The sequence below is a fragment of the Pleurodeles waltl genome, chromosome 12, assembly GCF_031143425.1.
Source record: "Pleurodeles waltl isolate 20211129_DDA chromosome 12, aPleWal1.hap1.20221129, whole genome shotgun sequence".
NCBI classification, from domain to species: Eukaryota; Metazoa; Chordata; class Amphibia; order Caudata; family Salamandridae; genus Pleurodeles; species Pleurodeles waltl.
This window is the reverse complement of record NC_090451.1, coordinates 650,720,031-650,738,349: the sequence shown is the minus strand read 5'-3', so window position 1 is coordinate 650,738,349 and position 18,319 is coordinate 650,720,031. Positions and strand designations below refer to the sequence as shown.

The 18,319-nt window shown below is 45.8% G+C and overlaps 1 protein-coding gene across 1 annotated transcript in view; it reads left to right on the top strand.

The window, feature by feature from the left end:
- Positions 1–18,319, top strand: part of PFDN2 (prefoldin subunit 2) — a 57,143-nt gene that overhangs the window by 36,205 nt on the left and 2,619 nt on the right. The window contains exons 2-3 of the mRNA XM_069218280.1: positions 2,826–2,914; positions 8,283–8,406. Coding sequence (XP_069074381.1) covers positions 2,826–2,914; positions 8,283–8,406 — 213 coding nt within the window. The remainder of the gene's footprint in view (positions 1–2,825; positions 2,915–8,282; positions 8,407–18,319) is intronic.

Sequence of the window (18,319 nt, the reverse complement as noted above, 5' to 3'; positions counted from 1 at the left end):
ACGTTGAGTAGGGGTCCTGTTGGGATGCAAATGCATTGTTAATGTATCTGCGTTGGCCATATTGTGCATGGGCGTGTTTCCATCTATGATTATGATTTCCCTGTCGGCTTGCCCTTGTGTGAGTGGTGATTTTGTTGGCTGGGTGAGCCTCTCTACTGTGCATGCTGGGGTGATGTGTGTCCCTGAGGTCTGTGATGGGGGTCCATGCATTGGTGTGGCATGCAGGGCTTGGTATTGGGATGGGTGGGTTGTGATGGTGGGGTATATGTGAGGTGGTGGAGTGATGGGGGTGAGGGTAGGGGTAGGACTTCGTAATGGCATGCAGGTAGTGTGGGGGGGATGAAGTAGTTCCGATTTGACTTACTAGAGTCCAGTCCTGCTACTCCTGCAAGGCCCTCAGGATGCATGATCGCCAAGACTTGCGCCTCCCATGTTGTTAGTTGTGGGGGAGGAGGTGGGGGTCCACCGACAGTCCTCTGTACAGCAATCTGGTGTCCTGCTACCACGGAACGCACCTTCCCCCGTAGGTCGATCTACCTCTTCCTGATGTCATCCCTGGTTCTTTGGTGCTGTCCCACAGCGTTGACCCTGTCCACGATTCTCTACCATAGCTCCATCTTCCTTGCAATGTACGTCTGCTGCACCTGTGATCCGAATAGCTGTGGCTCTACCCGGATGATTTCCTCCACCACTACCCTTAGCTCTTTCTCATAGAACCTGGGGTGTCTTTGGGGTGGAGCGAGTGAAATGGATGTGGTGCGAGTGAAATGTGTGAGGATGTGTGGGGTGATGTGTTGTGTATGCTGTGATACTGTGGGCATATTCCTGTTGGTGTAACGGTGTGGATTTTGCTAGCGCCAGTTTATCACTGACCTTTGGTCTGGCGGACTTGTGTGGATGTCTGTATAGTGGCAGATTTCTATGTGTGGGTCATAATACACATGGCTGATTACCGCCGTGGTCACGGTTTGTTGGTGGCCGTCAGCACTGCGGTAGGCGGCATTTACCGTCAGGGTTGTAATGGGGGCTATTGTCTTGACATTTGACCACTTACTCTCGAGTGCAGCAAATGTGATCAGATAAATACATAATTTAAAGGCATCTTCATTTATTGCTTGGACTTTCATGACCCACCAAGTATCTGCTCACGATGCACCAGTGGGTTGCGACCCACAGTTTGGGAAACACTGATCTAATGTATCACTGTTTTTCAAACAATCTGGCCAGAAAACATTGATATTCCACCAATGTTGTAATGCATTCAGTATGGGGAAAGGGTGCTCTTGGCACCACTTTCACTTTTTGAATGTGAAAAAAGGAAAACTGTCTGTATCTTTTAAAAATAAAGTGTACTTTATTAAAATACATTATTTGATTTGTTTGCTGGCCCCAGGCGGCCACCATTCTCATAGTGCATCATAATTTGAGGTCTATCTCAATATTCATGGTGTATTTCAGCTTGTGACCTGCTATGATTCAGATTTTTTTTTTTTTTTAAAGAACCAATTATTAATACATAGGTCGGTTCTTAAAAACCTTTACAGGTCATAATTTGTGTTGAGTATTTTGCAACCAGATATTTGTACAGCTAGTCGAGAGTCCTTTAGTTTTCTTCTCTGGTAAGCATTAGTCTTGTTTCCTGCTGTCCCAATTTTTTACTTCCATTTGGCTTTGGCTTTCGCTATTTTGGCAGTTCGGGGCGGACTATTCCTATTGGAGCAGAATCAAGGTTGATTTGCCAATGGATGGGTCTAATTGAGGTAGCATGGTGGCAATAGAACGAAAGGTTGGAATGCTTCTCGAGTGACTGCCTGTGGTTAAACAAATTGAAAGCAATCCTCCTATCACCTTTTGTGTGGTTGTTTTGTCTCTATCTTTATTGATGGCCATCTTACCCCAGTTTCACGAAGCATGCCTAAAAATCATGTGCTGTACAAAAGGGAAATCATTATTCAAATGAATAAAAGACTAAGGGACAGATGTAAAGACAATTTTGTGATGGCAAACTGTCCAATTTGCAAAGTCACAGGCTTGCGTCTACAAATGGCAGCGCCTTATATTCAAATCCCATTTTAGGAGTCAGAAATGTTTTTCCAACTCGTAAAATGGAGTTTGGACCAATAGCAAACAGCAGTGTGGAAGTGACGTAAAAGTATGTTTCTTCATAACCAGGATTCAGTTTGTAATGTTTCACTGGTTTGCATATGCAATTCCGCTTGCAAACTGTTGAACAGCTATTGACACATCAAGGTGATGTAACACTGTTCCAAAGGGGAAAGTGGATCTAGTTTGGGCGCTTCATGAAGAGTAGACAGTGGTCCAAAGGAAAACCTTTTTATAAAACAGAAAAAGTCCTTAAAACATAAATTTGGGAGTACAAACCCAGTGATGGCGGTCTGCTATCCCTTGCAGCTCACTATCACTCTGTAGCCAAATTCTGGGGGTCGTAAATTGCAACCTGCATAATTAGTAATCCTTAGGCAGGTAGTTATGAGACTGATTTTGGGAAGCTACCTTATAGTACCTAGGCTGCTTTGAAAAATCAAATACTTGGTGCAAAGAAGTCAGTGCACAATTTGCCACCACTTTTTCCAACCGTTATGATAGTACCTCTGGCCCCAAATACTAAAAATACGATCTAAATTCATAATATGAAAGTCGAATCAAAAAGTGATGTAAAATATTTACATTCTCATTTTAGCTAAAAGCAGTAAATGGAGATAAAAAAAATGAATAATGAACACATGCCACTCATTTATGATGATTGAGTGGCTCATTTTGTCTTAAGCTGAAGCAGTATTCTCTATTAACCACTCTTTCTCTAGGTTGTGGCCGGCTTCAATCGTCTTAGGCAAGAACAGCGAGGGATGGCGTCAAAAGCAGCAGAGTTGGAAATGGAATTGAACGAACACAGGTGAGTATGTAAGAAATATACTGTTAAACTTCAGTTTGTGCCATTTACTAAACGGCTATGAAGACGTTGTTCCAAGCGTGTTGCCCTGAGTGTAGCTGGGGCTCATCTGTAGAGAATAACATGAACCCTGCCCTGGCTTGGTCAACCTTCTGGTATTTCATACTTTAAATTCATTTGTACAAGTTGTTAATATTTCACATTAGAAGTGCAGTTTGAAACCTCGATTATCAGTGTGTATTTGTGTATGCTTTGTTGGCTGCTTAACAGAACAATCCTATTAAGTTGTAATGCTAGTGGTCTTCAAGAATGAGTTTTGGCTGTTCACCAACATACTGGCCTTTACATGTTGTGATAGTCCTTAGATGCAGACATCTGATAGAGACTTCTAGTTGCAGATTCCTTACCTTAGAATTTCCCCCCCGGCGTCGCACTGGACCCGTAGATTTTTTTTTTTTTCTTCGAGCAGTACCCTTGTGCGTCATTAGGTGGCGTTGGCCGGATCCGCAGGTGCCGTTGGTGTTTGTCGCCGTGATGACGTGAGAACTAGTTCATAGACTTTGCCTCAGCGCAGTTTTTTTGGTGACGTGTTTGGTGCGTCGAGATGTCACTGAAGACCGGCTTCAAACCATGCAAGAACTGTCACCACATGATATCGGTGACAGATCCACATTGGGTCTGTTTGTGGTGCCTGGAGCGCGACCACGACCCAAAGTCGTGCTCCATGTGCCGGGCCATGCACCTGAAGGCCTTGAGGGAGCGGTCCGTCAAGCTTATGGTGGCCTGGCGGTCAACTCCGCATAGGTCCCGGTCTCGCTCAAGAGGATGGTCTCTAGACCGGTCAGGGGGAGCCACTACCACTCGTCTTCCTTGAAGTCTTTGGGTCAAGGTAAGAAGAAGTTGAAGAAATCTCACCATCCTTCGACTTCAGCCCGTCACACGGCTGATGCGACACGAGGGGAGCGTCGACACTCAACGGCCTACGTCCTCGGAGCCTGCTTTTCTGTCCGCTCCACACCTCCCTGAGTTTCAGGGATTCAGGGCAACCCCCTGCCCAATTAAAGGAGTTCTATGAGGTCATGTGCCTCATTTTTAGGCAGCCCAACCGCGCTCCGGTACCTTCGGGCCAAGGGTTTCAGTTGGAGGGCCTTCAGGTTCAGCGCTGCCAGCTCCGGCCACCGAAGTCCCCTCCAGATCCGCACTGAGATCCGTACCAACACCAGTCGTACCATCGAGACCTTCCCCGGCGCCAGTTCGAATGTCGCCGCTCCTGACATCAGTGGTACCCATATTGACGTTGACCCGATCCTGATCCCCGATGACTCTGAGTTGGAACGGCGTCAGCGGACGCTACCTCCTTTGATAGGGGCTATTCACCCCAGGTTGGATTCTGACCCTTATTCTTAAGGGTTTGAATTTGGGGAAGGATTGGAGGGGTCCCTAGACCCTTATGAATACCAGGATGATCCTAAGATGGACTGGGCATAGGAGTTAGGTGAGGCTTGTGGTCTGGATACCTCTCCAGACGCTGGCATGCTGTCTCCTCCAACCTTAGCTACGGCGGAGGGAGCTACTTATTCCATGGTGGTCAGTAGGGTGGCTGAGGTCCTAAGCCTTGAGCTGCCTACTATTCAGGTCAGATCTAATCTCCTGACTGAGGGTTTTCAACCAGGGGCTTCCACCTCTGAGCCTCTTCTTCAGTTCAATGAAGCCCTAACCGATGCCCTTTTGGGTACTTGGTCCAGACCCAACACAGGGGCTCCTATGAACAGGACAATCGCACGCCGCCATCTGCGTCCCCAAACAACCCTAAATTCCTGTCCCAACACCCCTCGCCTGAGAGCCTTGTAATCCAAGCATCCTCATCCTCATCCTCTGGCGCATTCCCTTCAGCACCTCCCAATAGGGAATCAAAAAGGCTGGAACAATGTGGGAAGAAGATGTTTACTTCCTCCAGTGTAGCGCTGAGGTCCGTGAACACTGCATGCTTTTTGGCCGTTATACTCGCTCTGTCTGGGATACGGTCATGCACGTTCTGCCACAGATACCGGAGGAAGCCCGTGCTAGCGTCTGCCAAGCTGTCACTGATGGGAGAGACACGGAAAAGTTCACTATCCAATGTGGGCTGGACACCACCGACTTCCTGGGTAGATCGTTTGCGTCAACGGTGACCTTGGGGCTCCACGTCTGAATACGAACATCTGGTTTCTCAGGGTATGTCCAACAGAACCTTATGGACATGCCCTTTGATGGCTCCCTCCTCTCTGGAGACAAGGCGGACTCGGTGCTGGAGAGGTTCAAGGACTCCCGGACTACAATTCGGTCCCTCAGCCTTTCCACTGCCCCCCTGTCCCCCAAGAGTCCGCCTTTCTCCCCTTTCGTGGTCATGGAAGGGGCTCCCTGTTGCGTCCCTTTCCCAGCCACCACTCCAGCCGTGCTGTTCAGCCTCTGCATGGCCAGGGACGCAGAATCCCAAGTGGTAGTGAGACAGGGAATCAAAGGTCTGGCCAGTCTGCCCCTGCTGCAGCCTCCAAACCCTACTAGTTAATCCCCTCAGTCTCATCCAGTTGGCGGCAGGATTCGCCATCACATGGCCCACTGGGAATCCATCATTACGGACAGGTAGGTTTTACAGATCGTTCAACGGGGCTACTCCCTCCCCTTCGAGTCTGCCCCACCAGCCATGCCTCCATCATTCAGCTGTATACTGGAGGATCATTTGGCACTTCTCCGATAGGAAGTCGTGGCTCTCTTGGCCAAGGGAGCCATAGAGAGGGTCCCTGTGCCAGAAGTAGGTTGTGGTTGTTATTCCTGCTACTTTCTGGTGCCCAAGAAAGACAAAGGCTTACGTCCTATCCTAGATCTTTAGGCCCTCTATCTCTTCCTCAAGAAGGAGAAATTCATAATGCTCACCCTGGCTCAGGGCCTGTCTGCCTTGGACCCTGGAGACTGGATGGTAGCGTTGGACTTCCACAACGCTTATTTCCATATCCCCATCCTGCCTGCCACAGACTTTGCCTACGATTCTTGGAAGGTCATGAGCACTTTCAATTTACCACGCTCCCCTGCAACCTTACCTGCGCCCTCGGGTGTTCACAAAAGTGATGAAGGTGGTTGCAGCTTATCTGCGCAGGTTGGCGGTTTGTCTTCCCCTACCTTGATGACTGGCTGTTGAAGGCGGACTCACCCCAGAAAGTCGTCTTCCACCTTCATAGGGTAAACCTCCTGCACACACTGTGGTTCACTATAAACTTGCTGAAGTCACACCTGACCCTCTCAGGCGCTCCCTTTCATCTGAGCTGTTCTGGACATAGTGCAGTTTTGGTCCTATCCTCCCGAAAAGCGAGTCCAGGATATTCAGGCTATGATTCCGATCTTTCAGCCTCTATCTTGGGTTTCTTGAGACCGACTCTGAGGATGCTGGGCCTAATGGCCTCCCTCATCTTGCTATTGACACATGGCAGATGGCATATGCGGGCTCTGCAGTGGGATGCAGAATCAGGGATATCTTTCTGACATGGCCCAGATCTCGTAGGGGACTGCAAAAGATCTGCAGTGGTGGCTTTCGAATCGGCATTGGGTCAAAGGCAGATCCCTCTCCCTTCCCAAACAAGATCTATCCATAGTGACAGAGGTGTTACTTCTGGGATGGGGCAGCCACATGTGAGATACGGAGATCAGAGGCCTCTGGTCTCTGGAGGAGTCTGGGTTCCATATGCATCTTCTGGAGCTCCGTGCGATCATTCTTGCATTGAAAGCATTTCTTCCCTTTCTCAAAGGGAAAGTAGTGCAAGTGTTCATGGACAACACTACCACCATGTGGTACTGCAACAAACGGGGCGAAGTAGGGTCCTGGAGCCTTTGTACAGAGGCGCTGCACCTCTGGACAAGGCTGGCATATCAAGACATCACCCTGGTGAATCAACATCTGGCAGGCTCTCTGAACACTAGAGCAGACTAACTCAGCCGTCGATGCATAGCCGATCACGAATGGTGTCTCCATCTGGAGGTGGCGCAAGGTCTCTTTCAGCAGTGGGGAGATCCTTGGTTAGATCTGTTCGCCTCCGCAGAGAATACACAATGACAGCTGTTGTGCGCGTTGGAGTTTCCAAGGCGGCACTCGCTCTGAGACTCTTTTCGTCTCGAGTTCGACTCCGGCCTCCTTTCCGCCTATACCACTTCTGTCCAGAGTTCTCAAGAAGATCAAGAATGACCGGGTTCAAGTAATCTTGGTGGTTCCGGACTGGGCCCAGGGAGTATGGTATCCAGAGCTACTGAGCATGGCCACCGATCCTCCACTCAGACTGCCCCTTCGGGAGGATCTTCTGTCGCAGCAACAGGGGACTGTTCTCCACCCGAACCTGTCCAATCTCCACCTTCGTGCGCGGAAATTGAGTGGCGGTTGTTGACCGCTTTTGACCTTCCACCCAAAGCCTATGATGTAATCTTGGCAGCCAGGCGTCCCTCCACCAGGTGCCTGTTGTTGGCATAAATTTGTGGCATGATGTAACAGCAAATCTGTTGATCCCCTCTCTGCTCCTCTTTCTAAGATACTTTTGTTCATTCTTTCTTTGGTACAGCAGGGCTTTGGGCACCCTTAAGGGCTATTTATTGGCTATCTCAGCCTTCCTTAGGTTGCCTGATCAGCCTTCACTCTTCAAAACTCCTATTGTTAGTAGATTCCTTAAGGGCCTCACCCATTTGTTTCCTCCCACTCTGTTTATCATGCCTCAGTGGGACCTCAATCTTGTCCTCACTTACCTAATGTGTCCTCCTTTTAAGCCGATGCACAATTGTCCCTTACGGCTCCTTACTTTCAAAACTTTCTTGTGTTGGCGTTCTATCTCAATTGGGCTAAAGATTTCCAGGCGGACGATCAACTCTTTGTTGGATATGTGGGTACGAAGAAAGGGAATACGGTGCAAAAACGTATCATCTCACGATGGGCACTTCTTTGCATCAAAATGTGCTGCGCTTTGGCAAACAAGCAACCCTCTGAGGGCTCACTGGTGTTCTGCAGCTACTACAGTGAAATTAGAAACCTATTTTATCTCTGAAGAGCTTTGAAGTCTTATATCCAAAAACCAAACTTGCCTTTGTGGCTCCTTTTTGCATCAGTTGTAGTGAAAACTGACCATTGGTGTGAAGAATAGTGACTGGCCTATCCTCAAATGTAAGATAGCCAGATAACATGTGATATCTAATGGTCATAGAACTTGTGTAGCACAGATTGCAAAGCAGGTTTCCAGTATAATATCCTACATATTGAAGATCTGATTGTTATTTCTTGAACCTCATGGTATTTAGCTCCTTAAAAATCATGATTTGTGCACCTCCTATCTCATTACCATGTGACAATTTATTCTTCTAGCCTTGTAATTGATACACTTAAAGAAGTTGATCCAAGCAGGAAGTGCTACCGTATGGTTGGTGGAGTACTGGTTGAGCGAACGGTAAAAGAAGTTCTCCCTGCCCTTGAAAGCAACAAAGACCAGGTAAACTATTAAAAAATATATATTGATCATGAGACATGTTGAAGCATTTGGGCTCCTTAGAATCTTTGTAGTTTTGTTGTGCTTGATCAGAATCCAATAGAAAAAAAGAAATAAACTACTATGAGCCTCCTTCTGACACAATTGCAACTATGATACCATAAAACTGCCCTGGAAAAAGCTTTTATACTTCTTTCAGATTTAACTCTGCACACTTTTACAGCAGGAGTCTGATTTTTCCAGGTCAAAACGAAGGTGAAGATGCAGAATCCAAGTTCATGTGGCTGATGTTTGCACATTTGTTCAGCTTCTGACCTATGTTGTTCACCTAACTTCTGGTCATTATGAACACTATCTCAAGTCCTGAACTTTACCATACAAATTATTTACTACACACGTGTTATCATAAATATATCACTGGTCTCAAAACAAGACTACAAGACAGCAGTTTTAGGCTACCACATAAAAGTACAGGAACTCGAAAGGTTCATAATGACCTGAGGAGAGAGGTGCTTTACTTTATTCTCACTCATTTTCTCATACAAATGTCACTAGGTGTTTCTTAGCGAAAGTGTTAAAATGCCAGATAGTGAGCATTAGAGCACAACTTGGACTCGCAGGGATTAGGTGCAAATAGCATTTGCATCTCATCTCAGTGTTGCCACTGCAATATGAATGTGGGCCCGTGTAGGCAAAAAGTTCATCCCGTTGAAAGAGCATCAATTGGGACAAAGGTTATTGGCCTTGATGCTCAGAATGTGACATACGATTTTCAAGTGGAAAGATTTTCACTAGCCTCATCAATACACAGAAGAGGTACAAAATGGACAGTATTTATGAAGCTAACACACACACACACACACAAACAAAAGCACTCTGTATTTGTACTTAGTAGTATTCTTGAAACCATCATAGATCACGTGGGCAGCAGGATTGTACACTACCTGAACCCTTGCAGGCAATGGTATGTTAATCCCGACTAATAATGAAATACAATAGTACACGCAGAAGGTAGTTTTGGCGGATATTTCTGATGATTTCCCCAGTTCATAAAGCAAGGGATGGTTTTTGTATAATTCCTTTGTATGAACTTGCTTACCACTGAATCTGGGGTAACCTGAAGACCTAGTTACGTATTGAGTTAATAGATGAATGGCTGACTCTTGTATCAGCTGGTATGAAATTGGTGCCTAGATTATCATGGTAACGCCCATAACCTTTAGCTTATCCAATTTAGCTTAAGTGAGTGTCCTACATAGTCCGTGGCCACAAGCATATATTGCATGGAGTGACTTAAGGATGACCATGACGCTTAGTAAGAATTCAGTTCGATTAGCAAACCTATGCTATGAGACTGTGTGAGCTCGGTCTATGGCAAATGTACAAATTAAATAGACCAGCAGATCTCTGGACAATTGAATGTGAAGACCAGAACATTTTGGGTGTTGTACACCACCCTACTGCTGTTAATGGCTGAAATAGACAAGTAGGCTTAGTATAATTGCGGGTAATGTTTGTTCAAGTCTTCTAGCTGTTTGAACATCCCGCCTGTGTATAGAATTATATGAGAGCAATACAGGTTTTTGATCCTAAAACACGTTAGGGAATGACTGATTCACTGCAGAAAGTACATGGAAAAAATAGAGACCTTTGGCGTGGTGGATATAGGAGACTTGGGTGCTTTGAGCAATGAGGATTGGGAATTCGATTAAATTGATCTTCCTTTAAGTGAAACGTTTCATTGTGCAGAAATTGAGCTGTAGAAGGGGTCAGCAGGGTGACCCAGTGCATGTAACTTCCCATTCTTTCTTTTATAGATTTTATGAATGCTCAGTATTTTTTTTCTATTGGCTACACACATTTGGTGACAGTTGTGTCCTAAGGTCGACAAAATGTTCCTTATCCTAAAAAAAACAAAAAAACCTTTAGGCACTTACTTGCATATAAATTCTATTGATGCAAGTTGGAAAATATACCTGTAAGGAAATGCCTCCTTGGCATGGTTACCCCTTGACTTTTTGCCTTTGCTGATGCCAAGTTATGATTTGAAAGTGTGCTGAGGCCTGCTAACCAGGCCCCAGCACCAGTGTTCTTTCCCTAACCTGTTCCTTTGTTCCCACAATTGGCACACCCTGGCATTCAGGTAAGTCCCTTGTAACTGGTACCCCTGGTACCAAGGGCCCTGATGCCAGGGAAGGTCTCTAAGGGCTGCAGCATGTCTTATGCCACCCTGGAGACCCCTCACTCAGCACAGACACACTGCTTGCCAGATTGTGTGTGCTGGTGGGGATAAAATGACTAAGTCGACATGGCACTCCCCTCGGGGTGCCATGCCAACCTCACACTGCCTATGGCATAGATAAGTCACCCCTCTAGTAGGCCTTACAGCCCTAAGGCAGGGTGCACTATACCATAGGTGAGGGCATAAGTGCATGAGCACTATGCCCCTACAGTGTCTAAGCAAAACCTTAGACATTGTAAGTGCAGGGTAGCCATAAGAGTATATGGTCTGGGAGTCTGTCATGGATGAACTCCACAGCACCATAATGGCTACACTGAAAACTGGGAAGTTTGGTATCAAACTTCTCAGCACAATAAATGCACACTGATGCCAGTGTACATTTTATTGTGAAACACACCCAGAGGGCATCTTAGAGATGCCCCCTGAAATCATACCCGAGTACCAGTGTGGGCTGACTAGTTTTAGCAGCCTGCCACACACCAGACATGTTGCTGGCCACATGGGTAGAGTGCCTTTGTCACTCTGTGGCTAGTAACAAAGCATGTACTGGGTGGAGGTGCCTCTCACCTCCCCCTGCAGGCACTGTAACACCTGGCAGTGAGCCTCAAAGGCTCACCCCCTTTGTTACAGCACCCCAGGGCACTCCAGCTAGTGGAGTTGCCCGCCCCCTCCGGCCACGGCCCCACTTTTGGCGGCAAGGCCGGAGGAGATAATGAGAAAAACAAGGAGGAGTCACTGGCCAGTCAGGACAGCCCCTAAGGTGACCTGAGCTGAGGTGACTGACATTTAGAAATCCTCCATCTTGCAGATGGAGGATTCCCCCAATAGGATTAGGGATGTGCCCCCCTCCCCTCAGGGAGGAGGCACAAAGAGGGTGTAGCCACCCTCAGGGCTAGTAGCCATTGGCCACTAACCCCCCAGACCTAAACACATCCCTAAATCGAGTATTTAGGGGCTCCCAGAACCTAGGTAACTAGATTCCTGCAAACTAAGACGAAGGAGGGCTGCTGAGCTGAAAAACCTGCAGAGAAGATGGAGACACCAACTGCTTTGGCCCCAGCTCTACCGACCTGTCTCCCCACTTCAAGAAAAACTGCAACAGCAACGCGTTCCACAGAGTCCAGCGACCTCTGAAGCCTCAGAGGACTACCCTGCATCTAAAAGGACCAAGAACTCCCGAGGACAGCGGCTCTGCTCCAAAGAAGAAACATCTTTGCAACAAAGAAGCAACTCTGAAAGAACACACGTTTCCCGCCGGAAGCGTGAGACTTTGCACTCTGCACCCGACGCCCCTGGCTCGACTTGTGGAGAACCAACACTACAGGGAGGACTCCCCGGCGACTGCGAGCCCGTGAGTAGCCAGAGTTGACCCCCCTGAGCCCCCACAGCGACGCCTGCAGAGGGAATCCAGAGGCTCCCCCTGACCGCGACAGCCTGCTTCAAAGACCCGACGCCTGGTAAAGGACACTGCACCCGCTGCACCCAGGACCTGAAGGATCCGACCTCCAGTGCAGGAGCAACCCCCAGGTGGCCCTCTCCCTTGCCCAGGTGGTGGCTACCCCGAGGAGTTTCCCCCCCCCCCCCCCCCCTTGCCTGCCTGCATCACTGAAAAGAGACCCCTAGGTCTCCCATTGGACTACATTGCAAACTCGACGCCTGTTTGCACACTGCACCTGGCCGCCCCGTGCCGCTGAGGGTGTACTTTTTGTGCTGACTTGTGTCCCCCACGGTGCCCTACAAAACCCCCTGGTCTGCCCTCTAAAGACGCGGGTACTTACCTGCTGGCAGACTGGAACCGGGGCACCCCCTTCTCCATTGAAGCCTATGCGTTTTGGGCACCATTTTGACCTCTGCACCTGACCAGCCCTGAGCTGCTGGTGTGGTAACTTTGGGGTTGCCCTGAACCCCCAAAGGTGGGCTACCTTGGACCCAACTTTGAACCCTGTAGGTGGTTTACTTACCTGCAAAACTAACAAACACTTACCTCCCCCAGGAACTGTTGAAAATTGCACTGTGTCCAGTTTTAAAATAGCTTATTGCCATTTGTGTGAAAACTGTATATGCTATTTTGCTAATTCAAAGTTCCTAAGTGAAATACCTTTCATTTAAAGTATTGTTTGTAAATCTTGAACCTGTGGTTCTTAAAATAAACTAAGAAAATATATTTTTCTATATAAAAACCTATTGGCCTGGAATTGTCTTTGAGTGTGTGTTCCTCATTTATTGCCTGTGTGTGTACAACAAATGCTTAACACTACCCTCTACTGCTCGACCACACTACCACAAAATAGAGCATTAGAAGTATCTCTTTTTACACTATCTTACCTCTAAGGGGAACCCTTGGACTCTGTGCATACTGTTTCTTACTTTGAAATAGTACATACAGAGCCAACTTCCTACAATACCTGAAATCAATTTTTAGACAAATAACAAAAAATAAGTTAGAGTGGACAGGTCGGTGAGGCTAAATCAGTTCCTTTGTGGGGAAAAAATAATTGGTAGCATGTAAACACTTGGAGAGAACCTTGAGAAGGCTTGACTTGTGGTTAGCCATGGTATTATATACTAATGTCCATTCATATAGAACCCTTCAAGCCCACACTAATACAATAACACTCCATGGTTGGCTGCCAGTTGTAGAGCATACAGGCCTTATATTGCTTAATCCTCTTACTATGCACATAAGACATATAGATCATGAGTATTACACCAGCTCATAAACCAGCCATCTCAACTGAACAGGCATGGAACAACTAAAGGATCATTCACATACTCTTAGTCAATCAGAGGACTCTAATCTAGTCGTCACTGCTTGTGCCAGCTAGCTGTATGCTATGACTGCTTCTTTACATCTCACAATGACATTCAGATATGAGATGATAGTGACTAAGTCCATGGTAGTCGAATTCCCAACAACTTCTCTCTGTCCATGCCTGCTCATTGTCCTAACCTTTAAACAAAATATTGGATTGGACAACACAGAGTGGCAACCAGCTAGGTAGGTATGCTATGATGTAAGAAATACCATAAAGAGACATGCATAGATGTTCAAAATTTTCTGACAACCAAATACGGAGTGTCTTCATCCACCACACTGCTAAGTGCTGTGTCCCAAGAAACGATTATCACTCCACTGTGGTCATCACACACAACAATAAATACTTGCCACATAACATCAAAAACAAAGAAACACCCACCGAACCACAAGCCTAACACAACCATATAGGCAAACACTTGAGTCCCCATCATAGGGTATTAAGTGCAGTACAAATGTTCCATTACAATACGAAGTTTAGCTTTATAAAAGGTTAACAGGTAACCCTCTTCTCATTGTCAAAATTGCATCATTCTAAGAGAATCCGTTTTTGTAGGTTTTGCAAGATCGAGTGTGATTGAACAATAGGTAGTTGGATCCACAGATAGGGTGTGACATTTGCTAAAATTACTACTGCCACCACTTTTAGTCCAGTCAGCTGGCAGAAGGTTATCCCAGGCACATTGTTCTGAATTTGTTTAACTCTAATGTGATTCAGAATTCAGTACTTTGTGAGGTCTGTGCCACCCCTCAGCCCACACAGATCAGGATAGCTTGAGTAAAGAATTGTGAACGTCCAAGCTTAAAATTAGCTTATGACACACTCGGTATAGAGATCATTTCAAATTGATAATTGTATGTGTTTTTTTTTTTTTTTTTAAAATAATGATTAAAGTAATTAAAGGTTTCCCACATCCATGTTTTATTTCCAGAGTGTAGTGTAGCGTTGCCTATAATTTTTGCTCCCTAGACAATCGGAAATTGCTTTGTTACTCAAAGCATGATTTCTTTCTTGTTGTCCTGAAGGTATGCAGAATCCAGATTGTCTCATCCTATGAAATATGAGGCTTTTAAGCAACTTATTTGATGTTTCTATACCATATAATTTTGATGACATGGTAACTCGCAAAAATGCCAAATGCATTACACTTCTAACAGATAATTGTGTTTTATACTATAATTTCTCAGATACTGCTTCTGGCACATATGATACAAAGCTTTGTGTGAGTAATTTCTGATTTCGTGCTCACATGTCCTGCCTTCGAAAACAGTATTTGCATTAGTTGTGCAGCTTATTGAGCACAGTTTTGCAGTAGGGAAGCACAAAGCTGAACAGCTAAATATCAGAGGTGTGCAGAGGAGGACTGCAGAACGCGGGACCAAAAAGACAGAGATGCAGTTAACTGAGCAGAATTGAAGGACACATCAACAAAAACAACCATTACCTAGCCATTAGTTCTTTCCTTCTGGACCAAGTTTCTTTGCCAATGGCTTCCAGCGATGCTGTGCAGCATGGCTAAAGAAGAACAAAAAAAGCCTGTGGCGCGGTTGGCTGCGTCCTTTTGTAGGCACCGACAATGCACACATGCACCTTCAAAGTGAAGCATTATTTTTGTTGTTGTTTACCGATCCTAGTTAGATCAGTAGATAAAAAGAAAAAAGGATCAAGAAAGCAAAGAATAATACCACCACTACTACTGCAACAACTATCAATCATAGCAGGTTAGATAAGGTGCATAGAGCTCAGTCATGCATGTCAATACTTTCTATTTATGTGCAAAGACTGATTGTTTTCATTGGTACTATGCAGTCAAAAAGAGCCCACAAGAGATTGTACTGCAACCGAGATAATCCTCAAGGTGATTGGAACAGCTAGCCTGACACAAAACAAGCTCCATTGCACAATACGAACACATCCTTCAACCTCTGATATGGGTGAGGAGGAAAGCAGGAAATGGCCACTCCACTGACTGATAGAGCAAAAGGAAATTTTGTTTACACCCTATCTCATAATTAAGTGGAAGCTTACACTGGTTATCGTGAGCCAGAGTGGAACATTCCAGTAACATGAGAAAATGTGAATGGATTAAGAAAATAGCATTTGCTATCTCACACATCTTAAAGAGGCCTACTGAATGAGACCTACTGATGAAGAATAATTTGCACAAGAGGGATAGAAATCACTGAGAAAAAAGCTCAGGTGATGAGGTCAGTCGCATCATTTTGTAGGGCTGCGCACATGCTTGCTTGCAATTAACAAAAGGACATGGCCTGTTTCTTTCCATTTATTTGACCAACCAAGTTAGATCGGCAAATCAAAAGAAGAAACATGTCAGAAAGTGTATGTTTTTGTAAGCACTGGTGTGGATTGTGGAAGGGTTGAAGCAACTGAGGGCGGTAGAAGCACTTGCGCGAGGAGGAGAAATAAAGAGGTGGGGCAGAGAGCCACAGGGACAATAGAAAGTAATACTGGGGTGGGCAGGGCAGGGCAGCAGCATATGGGAAAGATAGCAATGTGGAGCACAGGCAGTGAGAGTAGAAGTGCACAGAAAAACATAGACTGAGAGTTAAACACAGCATGAAGGAAGAGAGAGAGAATACACAGGAGTCAGCTGAAAAGCGAATGCACTCTAATGGAGTTCTTCACAAAAGAGATCTATTTCCTGGAAAACAAAAACCCATTGAAGAGTAGGAGCTGCTGCCAATCAAAGAGGTGACATCTGGATGAGCTCCATAGGAGGGACAAAACAAACTGGGTGGGCTAAAACAAATAAAAACAGCAAAAGGAAAGCAAGCAAGTGCAAATTACTAAAGACAAAGCCAATGGTAAGCAATGGGCAGAATACATTTAGGTAAGCTTTCGGTATGTCACCATGTGTTTAGCAACTGAACAGATGTGCTGGCTATGACCCAAAAATTCACGCATCGTAGGAAAGAAGGCAGACTAATGCTTAGTGTGATCCACACAAAGTGGAGTGTAAGCTATGCAGAATATGCATAATCATACCTTCTGAAAGCACCGTGCTGCAGGTGTGATCTTTTTATTGAAGATAGTGGAACATTATGAAATTAGACTGTGTGGAGGCACAGGAGTAGAGGAGGACGTGGGGGGAACTGCACTGGCAAACAAAAAAAAATCACTATTGACGTCCACCATTTTCTGTTGGCTGTGAAATGTAGGAAGTGGTAGGAACAATCCAATGTGGTGGCTGACGCATGGCAGGAACAGATTAGAGATGGACAAAAAGACGTTGGGGACGAAATTAATAACTTGCTACCAGTGACCGAATTTGTTGGCAGTGCTATACAAGAAGGTCAGTCTACACAAAAGGTGGAGGAAAGGAAGTGTTAAAAAAAAAAAAACACAAAAAACTTTGATTGCTGATACAACATTGTACCCATGGTGTGCCAGAAACCGCCTGTACGGTGTATGAAGTCTGTGGACAGCCCATACAGCGTGTTTGATGGAATGGAGATGAGAGGGCATAAAAGAAACCACCTACGACTGTCAAACCATTATGGCATATGAGGCATTAACAATAACATAAGGGGATGAGCAGGAAAGATGTTGAGAGGAACAGACTATAGCATTGGAAAAGAAGGCAGCCTGTAAGAGTGTTTTTGATATTATTCCTGCGTTGGACTTTTTCCCTTATGCAGGGTCATCCCCAATCTTTTTGGGCCATATGTATGAACACATTTTCCCATAGACACAAAATGGGTAAAACCCTTTAATACATCTGGCCCATTGCCTCCTATTTTTTCTGACCTGTTTTGCTGGCTTTAGAACTCTGAACACTTTACACTGCTTACTAGTGCTAAGGTGCATATGCTCTCTGTGTAAATTGTATGGTTGATTGGTTTATCCATGATTGGCATATTTGATTTACTGGTAAGTCCCTAGTACAGTACACTAGAGGTGCCCAGGGCCTGTAAATCAAATGCTGCTAGTGGGCCTACAGCACTGGTTGTGCCACCCACATTAGTAGCCCTGTAAATATGGCTCAGACCTGCCACTGCATAGTCTGTGTGTGCAGTTTTTAAATTGCCAATTCGTCTTGGCAAGTGTACCCACTTGACACGCCTAAATCTTTCCTTGTCATACATGTCAGACACCCCTAAGGTAGGCCCTAGTTAGCCCCATGGGCAGGTTGCAGTGTGTGTATGGGGTAGGACATATACTAATATGTTTTATATGTCCTAAGAGTGAAATACTGCCAAATTCGGTTTTCACTGTTGCAAAGCCTATCCCTCTCATAGGTGACATGGGGGCTGCCTTTAAATATGATTAAAGCGTAGATTCTCTTTGGGAGCGGATAAACGTGGAGTTTGGGGTCTCTGAGCTCACAATTTGAAAATACATCTTTTAGTAAAGTTAATTTTAAGATTGTGTGTTTGAAAAAGCCACTTTCTAAAAAGTGGGCATTTTCTTGCTTAAACCATTTATGTGACTCTGCCTGTTTGTGGATTCCTTGTCTGGGTCAGTTTGACAGTTGGGCTGTTTCCACCTCTCTCTAGACAGTGACACAAAGGGAGCTGGGATGTAGCCTGCATACCCTAATGAGCCCTCTGTGCTAGGAGGGAGGGGAGGAGTGGTCACTTACACCTGAAAGGGCTGTGCCTGCCCTCACACAATGCAGTCTCCAACCCCCTGGTGTGTGTCTGGGGCCTGGCCTGGGCAAGGCAGGATTTCACAAACAAGGGAGACTTTCCTTTGAAGTAAGCCTACTTCAAAGGCCAAAATGGGTATTAGAAGGGCACCCAAAACCACAGACTTTACATCATTTCTGAAAATCAAAAGGAACCTCTGTCTGGAGAAGAGCTGAGGAAGAAGAGTTGCCCTGCTTGTGACTGTGCTT